This window comes from Plecotus auritus (assembly GCF_963455305.1).
Source record: "Plecotus auritus genome assembly, chromosome: 3".
NCBI classification, from domain to species: Eukaryota; Metazoa; Chordata; class Mammalia; order Chiroptera; family Vespertilionidae; genus Plecotus; species Plecotus auritus.
In genome coordinates this window covers 214,221,403-214,242,494 of record NC_137772.1, presented here as the reverse complement: position 1 = coordinate 214,242,494, position 21,092 = coordinate 214,221,403, and the positions used below count along the sequence as shown (strand labels likewise).

Genomic DNA, 21,092 nt, shown 5'->3' with positions numbered 1-21,092 from the left:
TTAGACATTCATGAAGAAGCTTATCTCCCATCAAATGATAACAATAGCAACTATTTCAAAATGACCAGAGTTCATTTTGAGAAAGTGAGTTGAAAATGTCTGACCTTGCCGAAACCGGTTTGGCTCAGTGGATAGAGCGTCGGCCTGCGGACTGAAGGGTCCTGGGTTCGATTCCGGTCAAGGGCATGTACCTTGGTTGCGGGCACATCCCCAGTAGGGGGTGTGCAGGAGGCAGCTGATCGATGTTTCTCTCTCATCGATGTTTCTAGCTCTCTATCCCTCTCCCTTCCTCTCTGTAAAATATCAATAAAATATATTAAAAAAAAAAAAAAGAAAACATCTGACCTTCCAGTGAAACCAACGTTTCATTAAACCGAGTTTAGTTTCATCACCTGTAAAACAGCAGACCTACAGCTCTCTGGCCCCAAGAATAAAAACACTCAAACTCCAGAGCTTACAGGGGCCTCCAGGTCCACTGCCAACCACGTGCCCGCCCTGAGCCCACTCTCCCTCCCATCTCACCCTGCTCAGGCGGGTGCCCTCACCTGGAATGTCTGTCCTCCCCTTCTCCCATTTCCCCCTAGCAAATCTCTCCTCCTCCCCCAGGGCCCAGTGCAACATCACCTCTCCCAGGAAGTCCTCCTCAGCACCCCACTCTCATTCAATCTCCCCCTCCCCTCCCCCAGCAATCTGTCTCTCTGTGTAGCCCCGATCACATTTGGCCCATAAGACAGTTCATCACAGGTGCTTCTGTCCACCCGACGGAATGGATGTTCCCTGGGCTGGTCTTGACAGGCCAACATTTGTGTGAGACCATTTTAAGCCTAATTGAAGCCATTTCCTGAACCCCTCTGAGTTTCACTGCCTCGGGGCTGGCGACTGATTAACCAGAAGGCTTTGAAGGTATCTACCTTAGGGGCCTGAAATACCTTAGCTAGACCGGTAGGACTCCACAGCTAATCTCTCTGATTGAACACCGAAGTCTAAGAGGGTCAACAGTCTTCCCAAAGGGTGTAGCTTAAAGCCAGGAATGAAAACCTGCCCTTAAATAAAGGGGTAGGGGCAAAAAAAAAAAAAAAAAAGGCAAGCATAAAACTGCAATCCAATGCATAAAAAGTTCTCTAGTACTTCAGAGATGCAGTACCCAATACGGCAGATAGCCATTAGCCAGAGGTGGCCACTGAGCACTAGTCTGCACTGAGGTGTGTTATAAATATACAGTACACACTGGACTTCGGAGGACTTAGGTACAAAAAATTGTGAAATATCTCAATAGTTTTTTAATGCTGATTGCCTGTGAAAATGGAAACATTTTAGACATTAATTTCACCTGTTTCTTTCCTTTTTTCACTGTGGCTACTAGGAAACATAGTTGCACATGTAGCTGACAGAACATTTCGATTGGACAGGGCTGGCCCGGAGGAGTCTTGCTGCAGACCCTCCCTCCGAGCTGAGTGAGCAGGACCCTTCCTGGGACACCCTGTCACTCTCGGGGGACAGCACAGAAGCACCACATCTTGCTCGTTGTTTGGTTTCTGGCTGTGTCTACCTCTAGCCGTGGTGTTAGATTTGTGATGATTTGTCCTTTGCGCTCTCCCATAGCAGCTAACTCACTGTAGCATCAAACTGAAAATCAAAGCGGCGAGGAACGTGGCTGAGAATTCCCTAAGGGCCATCCCAGTCCACGGGCCTTCCTGCTTGGCCGCCAATCACCAGCAGTGCAGTGGTTCGTTCAACAAATAGTCACTGAGTGGCTACTGCTATGGTCTGAACGTTTGCGTCTCCACCCAAACTCATCCATTGGGAATATAGTCAATAATATTGTAATAACTACGCATGTTGTCAGATGGGTACTAGTGGGGTGCTCACTTCATAAGGTATATAAATGGCTAATCACTATGTTGTATACCTGAAACTAATATGATAGTGTATGTCAACTGTAATTGGGGAAAATGTTGTTTAATTTTTAAATAAATAAAAAGAACATACAGTGAAATTTTCCAAGCAATCTATAATAATAAAAGCATAATATGCTAATTAGACCGGACAGCCGAACGACCTTCCAGATGAAGCCACGGCTGCAAGGGCCAAGCCTCTTGCACGAATTTCGTGCATCGGGCCTCTAGTCCTACTATAAAATAAAATTTATCGCTAGTAACTATTTCAAAAATAAGAAAACCTGATGTCTAAGGCAATAATATGAAGAGGTAGGGTCTTTGGGTCATGATGGTGGGGCCCCCAGGAATGGGATTAGTGACCTTATAAAAGAGACTCCAGAGATACAACAAAACTCTGTGTCCCAGAAGAGAGCTCTCACCCACTGTGCCGGTACTCTGATCTCAGACTTCCAGCCTCCAGAACTGTGAGGGGAAAACTGTTGTGCATAAGCCACCTCGCCTGTGGTTTTGCTGCAGCACCCCCAAAAAGGCAACTACTATGCACCAGGCTCTACTCCCGATGTTGGGACACTGGGGCAAGCAAGTCATGGCCTGCCCTTAATGAGCCAGCATGCCAGAGTGTGTAATAACGGAAGTGTGCACACACCAAGTACCACGGGACGCTGAGGAAGACATCCATCCCCTCCGTCTGTCTAAGAGGGGGTGAAGGTTTCACACAGATGTAACATTTGATCTTAAGACACATCCAAGTTGAAGAGAAGAATGAGTGTCATCTGAATACAGGTGATAGCACTGGCCCTCTGGGGATGAGCTCACCCAGGATAGAGTGCAGGGTAAGGAGAGAAGGGGCTATCACTGAATGTCCCACGTAGAGCCTGCGGCAAGGTTAAGGCTCTTGTAAAATAATTGCCTCTTGACCTAATTAGCTGAGACCAAGAACATGCACATGGGGTATACTGGTGAGGTATAGAGTGTAGCCTTTGTGTCCGTCAGACCTGAGCCAGGATCCTGTTCCAGCTTTCCAGTTCTGGGACCTTAGGCAAGCTCCTTGACCTCTCTAGCCTCAGTTTCCTCGTCTGTGCAATGGGACTGGTAATGCTCACCTGACAAGGTTGTGGTGAAGATTAAATGTTATGATTCAAGGACAGCAATTCCCAAGAAGTGAGCACTGTTAGTGTTATTTTTAGTGACGCATCACAAAAATATTGTACCTAAACGAGGGTTCCCTATTGGTATTCTGCCCGGGATTATTCTTACTGAGGGGAGGGAGGGCTGTCCTGTGCATTGTGGGATGGTGAGCCGTATCCGGGGCCTCTGCCCAGTAGATGCCAATGGGACTCCCTTCCCCAAGGGTAACAACCAAACTGTCTCCAGTCCTTGCCAAATGCCCCCTGCAGGTAGGGAGAGAAGGGAGCAAAATGGTTCCCAATTGAGAACCACTGTTATAAACCCATAATGAGTTGAGGCAGAAAGTTCACTGGAGGGTCAAGTGCCCAAGAAGAAAGAGACCTTTTCAACGTGTAAAAAACCCTAAGCACTGACAGACCCCTCTCCCTCGGTGAAGTACCAAGTTCAGCAGGGACTGGCTCTGAGGGGCGAGGGGCAGAGCAGGGAAGACCATCGACTATGCCCACAGCCTCAGGTTGAAGAACCCTGGGCCTCACCCACATCAGCATTACAGTCTTTTAACTCCGTTTCAGTACCTGCTCTGATGACAATGGGCAGAAATGGGCCTCTGCCATTCCCCAGAGCAGCGATTGTGAACAGGTGTGTGTGCCTCAAGACTGTTTAAAACATGCAATGCCTGACCATTTAGGCAGGGGCACTGACCTCTTCTCCTTTATGTTGTCAAATAAAAAAACGACAACGGCCAACACAACAATAGCCGTCCAGTGTGAATGAATCTAAATTATACCTTTTTTTCCTTTGTCTGATTGGCAAAAAAATAGAACACCTTTTTTGGTGTGCCGCAGAATTTCAGTCATTAGCTTATGTGTGCCATGAGATGAGGAAGGTTGGATATCCCTGCACCAGAGGAAGCTGCGCCGAGCGTGCAGTTAAGAATGGGGGCCCTACCCGGTTTGGCTCAGTGGCTAGAGCATTGGCCTGCAGAATGAAGGGTACCCAGTTCAATTCCGGCCAAGGGCACGTGCCTCAGTTGCAGGCTGGATCCCCAGTCGGGGGCATGCAGGAGGCAACTGATCGATGATTCTCTCTCATCATTAATGTTTCTATCAATCTCTCTCTCTCCCTTCCTCTCTAAAATCAATAAAAATATACACTGAGTGGCCAGATTATGATGATCTCTGAACGCATAATAATCTGGCCACTCAGTGTATATGCTATATAATAAAAGGCTAATATGCAAATTGTCTCCTCGACCAGGAGTTCAACCAGCTGGCAGGCCGGCCAACCACCCATGTCCCCTCCCCCTGGCCAGGCTGGCCGGACCCCACCCATGCATAAATTCATGCACCGGGCCTCTAATATAGATAGATAGATAGATAGATAGATAGATAGATAGATAGATAGATAGATAGATAGATGATAGATAGAGATAGATATAGATATAGATATAGATATAGATATAGATATAGATATAGATATATCCTATCTAATAAAAGAGTAACATGCAAATTAACCATCACTCTGCTACAAAAATGGCGGCGCCCATAGCCACAAGATGGCGGCACGCAGTGCTCTCAGCCCTGCCAGAGTCCCCCAGTCCAGCTGGGAGGCAATCGCGCCCCCATGCACCGATCCCCGCTGCCAGCGGAGGCAGCCCGGGGTGTGTGGCTGGGAGGCGGCCAGGGCCCCACGCACCGATCCCCGCCACCAGTGGAGGCAGCCCGGGGTGTGCGGCTGGGAAGTGGCCAGGCCCCCACACACCGATCCCCGCCACCAGTGGAGGCAGCCCGGGGTGTCCAGCTGGGAGGCACCTGGGGTGTCCTGCCCGGGGTCGTGTGGGATGTGCCCACTCAGGTAGCGGATAAAGCCTGGCTGCTCTGCGGCCTCTGGAGTGTCTGGGGCTGAGCAGCGAGGCTGCAGTGTTTAGGCCTATGGGCCGGGTCAGGGGTCGTGGGGACCAAGTGGACGGGCGGGATCCGCCCACTCCAGTGGCAGATCCAGCCTCACTGCTCCCCAGCCTCTGGCATGTCTGGGCCTGTCAGCCCCTCCATGAGGCTGGATGTTGTGTCCAGGGGACACGCGAGTGGGCGGGGAGTTGACTCTGGGTCTTCTGGCGCAGGGGGACTTGATGCTGTGTCCCAGTTTGTGCTGGCCCAGACTCTGACAGCAGGGAGGAGGAAGTCCCACCCCCACAGAATCAGCCAGAATCAGCCATTGGTCAGACAGCTCTCAGTGGCCTGACAGCCATCTGACAGCAGGGAGGAGGAAGTCCCACCCCTAGAGGATTGGCCGTTGGTCAGACAGCTCCCTGCCACCTGACAGCCAGGACTCTCATTCACCTGACAGCAGGGAGGTGGGACTAATGTCTAAACATCTACTATTGATACAAGGTAACTCTGCAGCTGAAAGAAGCTGGCATTATCAACAGAAAATGTCTGAAGACCAACGTGCTTCTGATCTTGAGAGAAGGCGGCACCTGCGACAGAATGTGTCTGAAGAGCAGCTATTGGGAAAACGTCGCTCGGAAGCTGAAAGAAGCCGGCGTCATCGACAGAAAACGTCTAAAGATCAACGTGCCTCTGAACTTGAAAGAAGGCGGCAGTGTCGACAGAATATGTCCAAAGAACAGTCATCAACAAGTACTACCAATACTGGTAGGAACTGCCTTCTCATCGAAAATGGAGTGCATGAGGATGCAATTCTCGAACATAGTTGTGGTGGAATGACTGTTAGATGTCAATTTTGCCTATCACTAAAAATCTCCGATGAAAAACCATCTGATGGAAAATCTACTCCATGTTGTAGCAAAGGTAAAGTCTGTCCAAACGATATACATTTTCCAGAATACCCAGCATATTTAAAAAGATTAATGACAAACGAAGATTCTGACAGTAAAAATTTCATGGAAAATATTCATTCCATAAATAGTTCTTTTGCTTTTGCTTCCATGAGTACAAATATTGCATCGCCATCAGGGTATGGGCCACACTGTTTTAGAATACACGGACAAGTTTATCACCGCACTGGAACTTCACATCCTTCGGATGTTGTTTCTCAGAAGTTTGCTCAACTCTATATGTCAGATACGGCCGAAGCGACAAGTAAAAGATTAGCAATGCCAGAAAACCAGGGCTGCTCAGAACGACTCAGGATCAACATCAACAACCTCATGCATGAAATAAATGAATTAACAAAATCGTACAAGATGCGACATGAGGTAGAAAAGGAAGCCCAATCCGAAGCAGCAGCAAAAGGTATAGCTCCCACGGAAGTAACTATGGCGATTAAATAGGATCGTAACAGTGACCCAGGGAGATATAATTCTCCCCGTGTAACTGAGGTTGCTGTCATATTCAGAAATGAAGATGGAGAACCTCCTTTTGAAAGGGACTTGCTCATTCACTGTAAACCAGATCCCAATAATCCGAATGCCACTAAAATGAAACAAATCAGTATCCTGTTTCCTACATTAGATGCAATGACATATCCTATTCTTTCTCCACACGGTGAAAAAGGCTGGGGAACAGATATTGCATTAAGACTCAGAGACGACAGTGTACTCAACAATAATACTAGACAAAACGTAAGGACATGAATCACACAAATGCAGTATTATGGATTTCATCTTTCTGTGAAGGACACGTTCAATCCTATTTTAAATGCAGGAAAGTTAACTCAACAGTTTATTATGGATTCATATTAAAAAATGGAGGCCAATCGGATAAATTTCATTAAAGCAAACCAATCTAAGTTGAGAGTTGAAAAATACAGTGGTTTGATGGATTATCTCAAATCTAGATCTGAAAGTGACAATGTGCCGATTGGTAAAATGATAATACTTCCAACATCTTTCGAGGGTAGTCCCAGAAATATGCAGCAGCGATATCAGGATGCTATGGCAATTGTAACGAAGTATGGCAAGCCCGATTTATTCATAACCATGACATGCAACCCCAAATGGGCAGATATTACAAACAATTTACAACGCTGGCAAAAAGTTGAAAACAGACCTGACTTGGTAGCCAGAGTTTTTCATATTAAGCTGAATGTTCTTTTAAATGATATATGTAAGTTCCATTTATTTGGCAAAGTAATAGCTAAAATTCATGTCATTGAATTTCAGAAACATGGACTGCCTCACGCTCACATATTATTGATATTAGATAGTGAGTCCAAATTACGAATGGAAGATGACATTGACCATATAGTTAAGGCAGAAATTCCAGATGAAGACCAGTATCCTCGACTTTTTCAAATTGTAAAATCAAATATGGTACATGGACCATGTGGAATACAAAATCCAAATAGTCCATGTATGGAAAATGGAAAATGTTCAAAGGGATACCCAAAAGAATTTCAAAATGCGACCATTGGAAATATTGATGGATATCCCAAATACAAACGAAGATCTGGTAGCACCATGTCTATTGGAAATAAAGTTGTCGATAACTTTGGATTGTCCCTTATAACCCATATTTGTGCCTTAAATATAACTGTCATATAAATGTTGAAGTCTGTGCATCAATTAAAAGTGTGAAATAACCTATCTAATAAAAGAGTAATATGCAAATTGACCATCACTCCAACACACAAGATGGCTGCCCCCATGTGGTCAAAGATGGTTGCCCCCATGTGGACACAAGATGACTGCCACAAGATGGCCAGCAGGGGAGGGCAGTTGGGGGGGGACCAGGCCTACAAAAGGGAGGGCAGTTGGGGGTGATCAAGCCTGCAGGGGAGGGCAGTTAGGGGTGACCAGGATGGCAGAGGAAGGAAGTTGGGGGCAAACAGGCTGGCAGGGGAGCAGTTAGGCATCAGTCAGGCTGGCAGGGAGTGGTTAGGGGGTGATCAGGCTGGCAGGCAGAAGCTGTTAGGGGCAATCAGGAAGGCAGGCAGGCGAGCAGTTGGGAGCCAGCAGTCCTAGGATTGTGAGAGGAATGTCCGACTGCCCGGGTAGGTGAGATTGGGCCTACACGGGCAGTTGGACATCCCTCGACGGGTCCCAGATTGGAGAGGGTGCAGGCTTGGCTGAGGGACACACACACACACACACACACACACACACACCCCTGTGCACGAATTTCGTGCACCGGGCCTCTAGTATATATGTGTATACACACACACACACACACACACACACACACACACACACAGAGTGGCCAGATTATTATGCGTTCAGAGATCGTAATAATCTGGCCACTCAGTGTATATTTTTTACAAAGAGTGGACGTGACTGGCCCCTGGGCAAGATGACTTTATGGGTAGAATCCCCCTCTGCATACAACAGGCCCGAATGTGCTGTCCTGTGCCATGAGCCACCCTCAGCCTCGCACCACTGCTCTGTAAGGGCGGCTGCTACACGGCTATTTTCCCGAACGGACTTTTCCTCCTCCTCGGAGCTCAGCTTCAGAAATGGGCACCCCATGTTGTTTTATTTTTCAAGTGTCACTTTCTCAAGCTAATGGGAACCTGAGGGGTAATTACGTGTATAATTGGGGGCGGGGAGCTATGGCCTTTGCATTTGGCATGAAACCACAAGGCTGACTTTTCACCAAATAAACTCTGCTTTCGCAAAACGCTGCACAAGGCAGAGCGAAGCCCGGCCTGGGCCGGGAGGCGCGCCAGCTCAGCAGAGGGTGGTACGCTCTGAAAGAAGACATTCGCAGGAGTCCAGAAGCGACCCGTAGTAACCCTTACCGCGTGGGGCACACGCAGGAGAAGGATAAGCACTTGCCGTGTTTCCAATAGGACAAAATAAAACAGCACTTTGTACACATGAAGATTAACCTCTGAGAAGGAGGCTCCACGGTGCACTTGTTGTAAGAACAGTACATACGCTGTTTCTGCACCTTTTCCATGCACTTTCACACCGATTTTCTCACTTTTCTCATTCAGTCCTCACCGCCACGTCAGAGAGGTAATCTTACTACCGTCGCCTGGCAAATGAAGGGACCAAATCTCTGAGTCGGTGACTTTCACTCCGTCAATCAATTATTAAGACCCTACAATGTGCCAGGCACTTGCCCAAGTCCTGGGGCGTAAACAGGTACCGTGCCAGATGCTGCTGGAGGTTATTTCTCAAGGAGGAACATGTTGGCACTTGGGCGGATGATTCCTGGATGGGCAGAAAGATCCCACCCTTTGCAGGATGTCTATCATCCGGGGCCCTCCCCACTGAACTGATGCCTTCAATCCTTGAGACGGTCAAGAGCATCCCCACGCATTTCCAAATGTGGGGGTGGGGTAACCCCCAATGGACAGCCCCCACCAGACATCCAGAACAGGCCTTAAGTCAGACCCATGGTTTAATTCCAGTTGCATCAATTCCTCTCCCGTGGGACTTCAGACAAGTGACATTTTCTATGCCTCCGTTTCTCCCGTATAAAACGGTGATAAGAACAGTGTGTGCTTTATAAGACGCCTGTGAGGAATAATATACACTAAACACCTGACCCATGTCAACCTTCAGGAAGTAATACCTGTGTTATTTCACCAGCTCATCCCCTATACAGTCTCATCTCCTGGATCTTTAAAGCCACTGCCACCGGGAGCCTTCCCTCACCACCCTGTTTAAAATTGCCGCCCTCGCTGCTTACATTGCACAGCCTCCTTCTTGCTTTATTTTTTCTCCGAAGCACGTGTCACCATCCGGCATACTCTGTATTTTAAACATGCATTTGTTTATTGTGTCTCCGCCAGTTGCATGTACCATGAGGACACAGATTTTGGTCTCTTTTGGTCCCCGCTGTGTCATTAGCACCTACAGCACAGCCTACCTCGTAGGAAGCATTCAACGGAAATATCGTGAGCGATGTTGAATGGATATGGGGGTGCAGAAAGCGGGTCTCTGGACTGCAAATTCTGGGCTCTTCTCACTATGGCGAGTGGCCACGTATGCGATGATATTAAAGGTAAAATACGTCAACCATTAAGAAGGGCAAAGTGTTCCATTACAACACGGCCTTCGAGGGGCCTTTGTGTTGTCCTTCTTTGGGATCCTTTGAAGTTAACAGCATCTAACCGAAGCCCAGCCGCCCGCCTCTTTCACTGGAGTTGCCTTTGTGGTGTGTTTTGTTCTTTCCCAGAGCTTTTAAGATAATCACTCAAGCCAGAGATTGATAAGGACTTAAACACTTACATTACTGGGTTTCCTTATCTCTATCCACAGGCACCTGAGTTAGAACTGAACTCGCTCCTCCCCATACTATTTATCTAAAGCCAACTCGGACTCCCCAGGGCTAGCACCAGCCCCGGTTAATACCGGACTTTCGCTCAAAGTTGACTATGACGGGTCTGACAATCACCAATTCCATTCATGACAGGTCTAGATCTGGGGTTCCAAAGTCGAGTGGACATGCTCCCCGCCACCAAGGCGCCTAGGAAGAAGACACCAGGCCTTCCATTGTATTTACTGTTAAAAAAAAAAAACGAACTCATGTTAAAAACAGGAAGTGAGCCCAGTCGGTGTGGCTCAGTGGTTGAGTGTTGACCTATGCTCACGGTTCCATTCCCAGTCAGGGCACATGCCTGGGTTGCGGGCTCAATCCCCAGTGGGGGTTGTGCAGGAGGCAGATGATCAATGATTCTCTCTCATCATTGATGTTTATATATCTCTCTTCCTCTCCCTTTCTCTCTGAAATCAATAAACATATATTTTTTAAAGAGAAATTAATGTTGCTCTAGCCAGTTTGGCTCAGCAGATAAGAGGGTCGACCTGTGGACTGAAGGGTCCCAGGTTCGATTCTGGTCAAGGGCACGTACCCGGGTTGCAGGCTCGATCCCCAGTTGGGGGCATGCAGGAGGCAGCTGATCAATGATTCTCTCTCTATCTCACTGATGTTTCTCTCCCTCTCTCCCTCTCCCTTCCTCTCTGAAATCAATAAAAATATTTTTTTAAAAGGAATTAATGTTAAATACGAATTGATACAAACACTCCCACCTAACCCACCATATCAAGTTACAAGCCATTTATGAAACTTGTGAAAAAGGAGCTGGAAGGCCACACTTAAAGGCACTCTAGTGGCCGCCTCAATAATCCCACTGCTCTGAGCACATTTCAATGGATCCCCATTTACAACTGAATCATAAATAGGCTTACAGGCTACATTATCTACTTCCACCTAAAGTAATCCTCACAAAATGGAATGGGGATTTAAGGAGATCCCAGCCAGGAAACCAGGGTTGGGAAATAATACTCACACGCACACAAGAAAGTGACGTTCCACTCTCCCCAAAGCATCGTGTGCCACATGGCAAGGTAAGAAGGGATGATAGCATCAGAGCTGACACGGAGTCAGCCAACAGAACTATCCAGATGAGAATAAATGTGTGGATTTGCAATCACTTACTGTTAGAAAGTTAGAAATACCCTTATCCTAGACACTTAGCTCCTGGTAGCAAATATGCATAAATATCTAGAAACAAAGTATGCTGAGGATGACCGCTCCAGTACGTTTCACCAACAGGGTGTGGTGAGAACTGCGGATGTTTCATCACCCATTCCACCCGCTCCTATACGGGTAAGGCCTTCCCATACCGGAGAGGTTGGTCATGTAAAAGCCGTATTTCCCAGGCTGCCTTGAAGCCAGTTTTTGGATGTGAATATGGTTCCCCAAAACAGAAGCACTCACTCAAGATCCAGAAAGCATGAGCGAGAGGCCAGCTCCCTGCCTTCTGGGTTGTTTGCTGCTGGCAAAGGTGGTGATGGGGACATGAGGGTTTTTGGCTACAGCTTAACAGGGTCCGCTCTCCCGTTTTCTGGGTATCCACAGGCAGCTGCAGTGGGTAAATGTCCCAATTCTGACATGAGGATTTCTGATGTGTCATCAATTTGTTCTTGAACTCGGAAGTTCCAGGGGGCAGTCTCGAAGGTAGCAGAACCCCTGTTGGACCAGTTTTAAGCAGCCATACCAATACATGTGGGTTTCTAAATTATTACATATACTACGATTAACTGCAACTCATTCCTGAAGGCCCAGCGAGATTCTGCGCCTCCAGACCCTCCCACCAATTCTATAAGCACCAGAGTCTCTGCATGAAATACTTTCCTGCTTTAAATGCCTAGACTGCTTCCTATTCCTGCCCTGAGTCCTGACTGACTCCAAGCAGACCAGGAGCAAAGAGGTCTGGGGACGAGTGGGATCAACCACACAAGCAGCAGTCTGGATGTGAGAGGCCAGCCAAGCTCTGTGCATATTGGTGAGGTGGGGACAGGCGCGAAGAGGTGTCTCTGAGAACCACTTACACTCAAGGATGGACCACTTACACGACTGCGGTCCCATCTATAATAATAAAAGCGCAATATGCTAATTAGACCAGGTATCCTTCCAGACGATCTTCCGAACGAAGCCAGGGCTGCGAGGGAAGCCCGGGTCCCGGGTGCCAGAGGGAAGCCGGTGCCGGTAGTGGGGGGGGGGGAGGGGGGAGGCCTACTCTTGCACGAATTTCGTGCATCGGGCCTCTAGTAAGATTATAATGGAGCTGAAAAATTCCTCCGGCCCAGTGACATGACAGTATTGTAACCCTGTAGCACAATGCCTTATACCCCTGTCTGTATATCCAAGTATAGCACGTGCAATGATGTACAATACATACTTGATATTAAACCACTATGTTACTGGTTTATATATTGTACTATACTTTTTTATTATTATTATTATTATTATTATTATTATTATTATTCTAGAGTGTGCTCTTTCTACTTATAAAACAAAGTTTTGCTATAAAACAGCATGCTGTTCTACACCAGCAGCAGCTTCATATATCTCGTTTACACTGTGTCTCTGGACTGTACGTTTTCTTGCTTTCATCTTGCGTTGCTTTATAAATTCAGTGTGGCCTGAAGTGGGTACACTATGAAGTCTGCAGCAGTGCGCAGGAGTGCCTTCGGCCCTGTGCATGCACTCACCACTCACTCACTGACTCAGCCGGAGCAACTGCCAGTCCTGCAAGCTCCATTCGTGGTAGGTGCCCTGCACAGGTGAAGCATCTTTCTCTTTTATAACCTTATTTTTACCGCACCTTTTCTATGTTTACATGTGTTTACATACACAAATACTTACCATTATGTCGCAGTTGCCCACAGTATTCAGTACAGGAACAGGCTATACAGGCTTGTAGGCTAGGAGCAATAGGCTAGACCCGTGGTCGGCAAACTGCGGCTCGCAAGCCACATGCGGCTCTTTGGCCCCTTGAGTGTGGCTCTTCCACAAAATACCACGGCCTGGGCGAGTCTATTTTGAAGCAGTGGCGTTAGAAGAAGTTTAAGTTTAAAAAATGTGGCTCTCAAAAGTAATTTCAATCGTTGTACTGTTGGTATTTGGCTCTGCTGACTAATGAGTTTGCCGACCACTGGGCTAGACTACTGTAGACCATACAGCCTGTGTTGAGTATGCTGTCCCACCCAGGTTTGTGTGAGTGCCCTCTGTGAGGTTCGCACAGGATGAAACGGCCTGAAGACACATTTCTCAGAGCATTTCTCAGAGCATACTCAGAACACATCCGTCCTCACGGGCTCGACCGCGCATGACTGGATTTACTCTCTAAATGCCTCTGAAACACCTCTGGGCCCAGCTCAGAGGCAGAACCTCCCCCGCTGCTGAATCCGAAAGGAAAAAGCACAAGAAAACAAACAACCACAACACATTTCTAAAGGGCAAGGAGAGCTCAGGGGCAGCGGCAGGAAAGGACCTAAAATCCACCCTGCGATCCTTTCCCCAAGAAATGTCCCTGTCGACCTCCATTTGGACTTCCAGGCTCAAGCCCCAAGTTAAAGAACTTCCCCTCCCTTCCCAGTCTCTTCCCAACCTCATCAGCTCCTCAGAGAGACTCTGAGGCTCTGAAAACAGGTGCCGATTTCCTGGTCAGGCTGAGCAGAAAAGCCTTCATAAGGGCCTGGCCTGGCCTGCAGAGGGCAAAGGTGGGGCCAAGCGGAGAGGAAGCAAGGGGCCATGGCCTACCCGGTCCTTCCTGGGTCGGAGCCCGCGGTCTTGCTCTCCAGGGAATGCCTCCCCCCACCTTCCCACAATTATGGGAAGGGCGTCAGGACTCACACAGGTGCCGCTCTGCATTCCCCTGAAAGAGAAACACCTGCCCACCAGAGGACAGCCGTGCTGAGACGCCACCAGTGACAGCACGGCCAGGTCTCACGGGCCCGAACACGAGAAAACGAGTGTCTTACAGAAATTCACGGGGTTCGGAAGTGGGGGACCCCCACGCTAGGACCCGGGTCTTCCGCTCCCAAATCACCAGTGCATTCCATCTCTGCCTTTTCATTAGTGATGAATGCCATTTCCCAGATCCCGCTCGGTGGAACATTGTCTCAAGTCTCTTTTCCTGATTTGCACATGACTGCTTTCCAGCGGGAGCAGAGGGCTGTCTAACACGGGGCGGGGTTGGGATTTACGTGGCGACCACTTCATCAAGTGCACTCAGCTCAAAGGTACAAGCGGCTGTCCTGGCTGGTTCAGCAAGGAGCCACATGAGGCTCTTTGGCCCCTTGAGTGTGGCTCTTCCACAAAATACCACGGCCTGGGCGAGTCTATTTTGAAGAAGTGGCGTTAGAAGAAGTTTAAGTTTAAAAATTTTGGCTCTCAAAAGAAATTTCAATCGTTGTACTGTTGATATTTGGCTCTGTTGACTAAGGAGTTTGCCGACCACTGGCACTAGTGGATAGAGCAACGGCCTGCGGACTGAAGGGTCCCAGTTTCGATTCAGGTCAAGGGCACATGCCTGGGTTTCGGGCTGAATCCCCAGTGGGGGGTGTGCAGGAAGCAGCCGATCAATGATTCTCTCTCATCATTGATGTTTCTCTCTCTCTCTTCCTCTTTGAAATCAATAAAAACATGTATTTGTAAAAAAAAAAAAAAAAAAGTGCAAGCAGCTTCCACCCCTGTCCCATGCCCCTCCTGCCAGTGTCCCTGCTCTAACCCCACCAGAGCTTCCCGTCCCAAACTCAGTCAAGGCCAAGACCAAGGCCAAGGCCCACACAGTCTCTTCCCAGCTCATAACCTGTGGCTGCTCCCTCCCTCAGTGCTGCGGGCCCTGCATGTTCCCACCTGAGGGACACCCCCTTCCCCTGCCCCCCCCCCCCCGCCCCCGCCGCCAACACACACACACACACACCGTGCTGCTCTCTGTCCGGGACATTCCTCCTGGGACAGACAGCTGGCCGCTTCTTCGCCTCCTTCAGGTCTCCAATATCATCTGATCAGTGGCATTCCCTAATCACCTCTTTGGAATTGCAATCCCTGCCTCTCACCCCCCTCGCCCATCTTCTCTGCTTCGTTTCTCTCTCTTCACACGTCTGACAGGCCACACATTTTTATTTCTGCATTTGCTTCGAGTCTGGCTACCCCACTAGAATGAAAGTTCCTTGAGGACAGAAATGAAAGTATGTGCTGTATCCCCAGTGCCTAGAACAGTATCTGGCACCAAGCAGAAGAGAGAGACAGAGAGATGGAGAGAACTTGATCTAAAATGAGTCAAATTACAAATTCCAGGAATTTTTGATGGACAGATCAGATTATCCAATAATCCCATCCAATAATCTCATCGGAAGATCTGCCTCTTGCTTCCCCTGTGATAAAGATGAGGTCTCAACAATTCAACTGAGGAAAAACTACAAAGAGAAAATGAGTCAGCATAACAACTTCCCGTCTATTCTCAGAATCTGACCTTACCAGCGGCCTGCCGGCTGTGACTTTCAAGGGAGCCCTTTTCATTACCCTCCCCAGAGTAAGAGGTTCGTCCTTTTGCTGGATTTAAAAAGGGAAAGGGTGGTGCCTTTGATTTCCTGTTTCTAAAAGGCTGTGCTAATAGAGCTGGTACTAAACAAAACGATGTTTCAACCAGATAAACATAAACAGAAGCGGCCTCGGCTGAGGATGGCTTCCCTGGACCCATGCCCCCAAGAAACCCCCCAACCACCCTTTCTCCGGGGCCTGATCACCACTTTTATCTCCAGAGGCAATGAGAGAGAACTCCTCAGCAATGGCTAGAGCTGTCTCAGGAAATTGCCCAAGTGCATCTGTCTTATCTGAATGCAGCTGTGAACACGCCCCATTGAGGCGCAAACACTTAAACTGCCAAGGGGCCACCCCACACTGGAAACGGCTCATCCGTCAGTTATTTAACGCTGTTTCAGTGTTCATAACAGTCCTTGGTTAGACCTTTTCAAAGGAAGTCGTAGATAGAGAACATAAGAACAGCCCCTGCAACTCCAAGACTCATTTCATGAATAAGGTTCTTTAATTTAAAATTAAATGTGTATAGTAAAAGAAAAAGAATATTAGACTGCTATCTTGCAATGGAAGTGGGGGGAGGGTAGCGGTACGTGCAAGTCTATAGATTGAAAAGGCTGTGGTTAAACTTTCGGTCTTTAAACTTAATAGTCACCATAATGTGTGTATTTGTATCCAACGGGGTACAAAATGCATGATGTGTTGGCAACTATTTTTTAAATTAAAAAAAATATATATATATATCATAATATATAGAAAAAAGTACCAGTTGCCCATGGGTGCTGGAATAAGGAAGGATTGTTTCTCTTCTGTACTTCCTAAGTTTTCTAAAATGAGCACATATTGTTTATAAGTAGATTAAAGTTGCAATGCAAAAGTGTTTGAAATCTCATCAAGCGAAACTACAAAGGGGTAACTCAAGAAGTCTTTAAATAAAGAGTATAGCCTTTCAATACATTCAGCCAAAGCAATCCCAGGCCACAGTGAAAGTAAACATGTTGCAAAAGGGAAGAAGGGTTGCAATGAGAGGAAGGGATCGAGGCAAAGGGCTTTCTCCTCTGCAGGTGGCTATGAACAGGGGCCTTCACACAAAAGCACAGACCTTGGGAGGAACACAAATGGAAGATGCAAGGAGCTGGGCACGGGGTACGCAGGCAGCCTGGGCGCCCTCAGCTCTGCCTGGCACCACGCAGCTCCCTTAGAGACCAGAAAGGCAGGGATGCGTTCACACCGGATAGAGCCAGCCTGACGGACCAGGCCTGCTTGGCAAGGCTTGACACGCATCCCTGGACACCGGAGAAGCCAGTCTTCTAGAGTTTAGCCACTTCATGCATTCATCCAGCACATGTTTTATTGAGAACCTACTATGTGTTGACATCAGGATTGGAATGGGGTCTAAAACCTGGGCTCTGCCCGAAAAGATATTCTTAACAAAGACCGTTGACTCTGAGCGTCAGAGATCTAGAGAAAACTACCCTACTGACAAGGACCACTTCTGCTGACCCTTCCAACCAAATTAAAGCTCAAACACTCAAGTGTACAAATTACTCAAGTTTATGAAAGACGATGGAACCCAGATCAAATTCAGAGTAAGAGACACCCCACCATCACCGAGTATCTCCTTTTACTCTTTCTCTCCCACCTCAAAGGCTCCAGGTATTCTCCAGACACCAATGAATCCATGTCACTCAGAATACTATTTTTCTATCTCAGATACAGGTACTCGGAACTCCTGGCAGAGGGCTCCAAATTTTTAGCAACACAATCTGTGCCACGCTGTGCCTTCTGCCTCTTGCACGGTGATCTGGAGAGACTAAAGCGGAAGCGCCAGGGGAAAGGGTCTGTTATCATTGCCCTAAATCCTTCAGGGAAGCAAAGATCAGCTGACTTTCAAAGAAAATCAAAGCGGTAGGTCAAAGATTTAGCATCCGCTGTCATCAACAGAGCAGTTTTTTAAAAATGGAGAAGAAAGAAAATGTTTCATATGGATTTCAAAGCATATATGTATGTCCCATGTAACAATACATCATTGACACGGAGTTTTTGTAGAACCAAATGTAATTCAAAATAAGGAAGACTTTTTAGTCGAGCTAGCCACCGTTCTTTTCTACATTCCATAGGATGTACTGAACGTAGTGTTTGCTATGGACTGGGGAAGAAAATATCAGGACAGCACACTCATACAGATGAGACTAACAAACAAATGCCATTTCTTAGGAGGAAATGGAACCAGGAAGGGAAGCAAAGGCTGAGAGCAGAGGGTCAAGGACAGAGGACCTTGACCAGGAGAGCCTTCGAGAGCATCCTCCCGCTGGTCCCAAAGGCCCAGACTGACAAGGGCTGGTGCCACTTTCCATTCGGCTTCCGATTCTTCACTAGAACTGGAAATGTTAGCCAAGTGCCCATTACAAGCTGGAAGTTTCTTCCTGGTATCTCTGGCTAGAAAGTTACTTCCTAATTCTCACGCAGGAAAAGAAAAAGCCCGGTCTGTATGGAAACCAGGGGTGATAGTGGTAGCAGGATTATTACTATGTCACTGGACAGCTAACAGGTACAGAGAAGTTAAAGGGCATTCTTGCTCAAGGTTGGCATTTCCCCCTGTCCCAGGCATTTCTGCAGAGAATTACCTGGCCTGTCAGTCCTGGCAAAACTTTAAGTGGCCTAAACACATCTCCAGAGTCTAGAGCAGAGCATTCAATCCTTTGTTTAAATTGTTTGAGCCTCCGTGTATGTGCACACCGCCCAGTCCTCCAGCCCTCGGGGTGGAGCCTGGCCTGGCCTCCAAGATGCCGCTGTCTGTCTGGTCCTGCCCCTGCAACCACCGGCGGACTGCGGGCGATGCAAAAGCGAGGTCCATTTTTAAATTCCCTTAGAAGTTTCACAACCACCAGTTTGGGTGAGGTGACAAACCCTGCTGTCCTTTGCTGACAGGAAACTAAAAATACCCAACGGCAAACAAAAGCCATCTTTTACAAGGCTGGCTCGCTCAGATGTCCTGAGGTTACCAGGGATGGTGTCAGACCATGTCCCTGGCAGCGTGGCCGCCTTAACAACTGCTCCTCCTGCGGGGCCAGGGGCCATTCTGTCCCCGCGCTGTCAAGGAACCTTGCAGTCCGCAGCCTGCCTATGTGATGGAAAGAACAGCTTTATTCCTCTGCCATTGACCCAAACGCAGGCTAGGTGAATCCGGGTCTGCTGAAAGTGTTAGATACACGCAGAATGGAGAAGACGGAGGCAACAAGAAAAAAGCAAAAAAAAGCAATCCCGTTTCCCTGGAAGGAAACGTGTTTCCAGCTCCCTCCTCCTTAAAATTATAAAAGCAAATTCCTGCTGCGACTATGCTGAGAAAGACAACTCACAGGCGTGAAAAATGGATTTCAGAGTCAGTACTGGGAGCGGGGGCACCCTTGGTGGGGCGGGGAGACCAGTTACCCCGGAAGCCTGCTCTGAAGGTTCTTTCTACCTGTTGGGCTTCAGAGGCGAGCTGGGGACCCCGGGCCGCCGCTCTCCAGGGCGCCCGACCCTTCCAGGTCCCAAACTTGCGCTCGCGCCCTTCGGAAGGGGGAGCCTTGGCTCTCCCCCTCCAGATTTCAGAGGTGAGAGCACCTAAGCCCCCGGGATCTGGGAGGAGGGGACTCATTTCCACGCGGCCCTGGGCCTCCAGGTGCTCGGAGCCCAGGAAGGGGGGATGCAACCTGATGGTCAGCCCAGGTCCCAGCAGAAGTTTCCTCCAAAACTGCGGTGGCCAAGGTGTGACCCAGGAGCGCCGGGTTCCCGGACGCAGGGTGGGGATTGGGGTGCGCGAGGCTGGTAGAGGGGGTAGAGGGTAGGGGGTAAGGGGTAAGGGGGCAGGGGGCAGGGGGCAGGAAGCAGCGGGCAGTAGACAGGGGGCACGGCAGCTGGGGCAGGCCCAACGGAACCAGCCGCAAGGTCAATGCGGATCCGGACCCCGGGGGCAAACAGCCAGTGCGAGGCCCCTTCCCCTGCCTGCGGAGCGGCAGCGCCGGGCACCCAACCTCTCCCCACACCTGCTCGGCGCGGCGCCCAGGCCCGGACACGTGGAGCCCACCCCCGGGCTCCAGGGCTCGCGGCAGGGACTCTCGACCTCCCCCGAGCCGGCACCCTTCGCCCCTGGCACCCCCACCAGGAAGGGGCAGAGTGCCCGGGCGTAGCGCGGCCGGCTCCCGGCGCCTCTTTCATCCTCCGACTTCGGCCGGAATGGGGAGGAAGTTTCGTTTTCTTCAAACCGACACCTCCGCTTCCCAGCAGCTTCCCACAGCCTCTACCTTTCCCAGCTACCTCGCAGACGGACAGACAGGAGACACAAAGAAAAAAAACTACCGCCCCTCCTGGTCCCATCCTCCAGCCCGGAGCCGGGAGGAAGCCGAGGAGGGAGCACATCTTCCCTCCGCTTCCCCATCCCGACGCGGTGACCCCGGCCGAACTGGGCAGCAAGGGGCCCGCGAGGTGGCCGAGGGAGAGGAGGTAAGGGTGGAAGAGGCAGAAGCCAGGCGGAGCGGCCGAGAGCGCGAGAGAGAAGAAAATATCCAACAAAACCACGCTAACGCGCCCCCTACCTGGGTGCAACATACTTTGGAAATAGAAGATGACCAGGATAAAGGATCCCAAGCAAGTGGCCAGCACCATCCGGCAAATTCTGTTCATCCTCATCACTTCCAGCAGCGCCGGCTTCATGGCTTTGTCCTGCCTGCGGGGACCGGGTGTCCGGGAGGCGCGCCCGGGGCGCAGGAGCGGGGACCCCGCTGCGCGGAGTGGAGCTCGGGAGGCGCAGGGCAGGGCTGGGAAGGCTCGAGAAGAGGCTCGGGCTGGTTTTGCGGCCGCTCTCGGAGCCCCTAGCCCCGGGCTGGGGTGTGGAAGACGCCGGAGTTGCTCTGGAAGTGCCAAGATGCGTGGACCCGCCGGCTGCGCGCTCGGATCCTCCTGCTCCTCCTCGTCTCACCACCGCCGCCGCCTCCGCTCCCGCCGGCGGCCGCCGCTGCCTCCTCGCGGGCCGGGCGGCTCGGGTGCGAGCGGTGATGGTGGTGCTGCCGCCGCTGCCGCTGCCGCTGCGCTGGCCGCTGTGGCTGTCGGACCGGCACCCTCCCTCCTCTCCAAACCCTACTTCATTGCGCTCCAATGATCTATATATTCCGGGGCTGGGTTTTACCAAATGCAACTCGCAACCCCCGGCGAGGGGAGGGCGCCCGCGGAGAGCCGGGCGGAGGGAGGGCCCCGAGCGCAGGGGCGGAGCGTCGGGGTCCCCCCGCCCCTGCCCGGGACTTGGTCGCGTCCAGCTGTTTCCCGGGGAGTGCGGAGTGCGCGCCGC

The 21,092-nt window shown here is 49.7% G+C and overlaps 1 protein-coding gene across 2 annotated transcripts in view; it reads right to left on the bottom strand.

Moving 5' to 3' along the window:
- Positions 1-20,888, bottom strand: part of CHST11 (carbohydrate sulfotransferase 11) — a gene marked incomplete at its 3' end in the record, with an annotated part of 240,621 nt that extends 219,733 nt beyond the window's left edge. The window contains exon 1 of one of the 2 annotated variants that reach the window (XM_080662898.1): positions 20,344-20,888. In XM_080662898.1, the coding sequence (XP_080519024.1) occupies positions 20,344-20,461 (118 nt within the window). In that variant the 5' untranslated portion in view covers positions 20,462-20,888. The remainder of the gene's footprint in view (positions 1-20,343) is intronic. The other variant, XM_080662899.1, reaches the window with a different exon arrangement.
- Between the last annotated feature and the right edge of the window lie 204 nt (positions 20,889-21,092).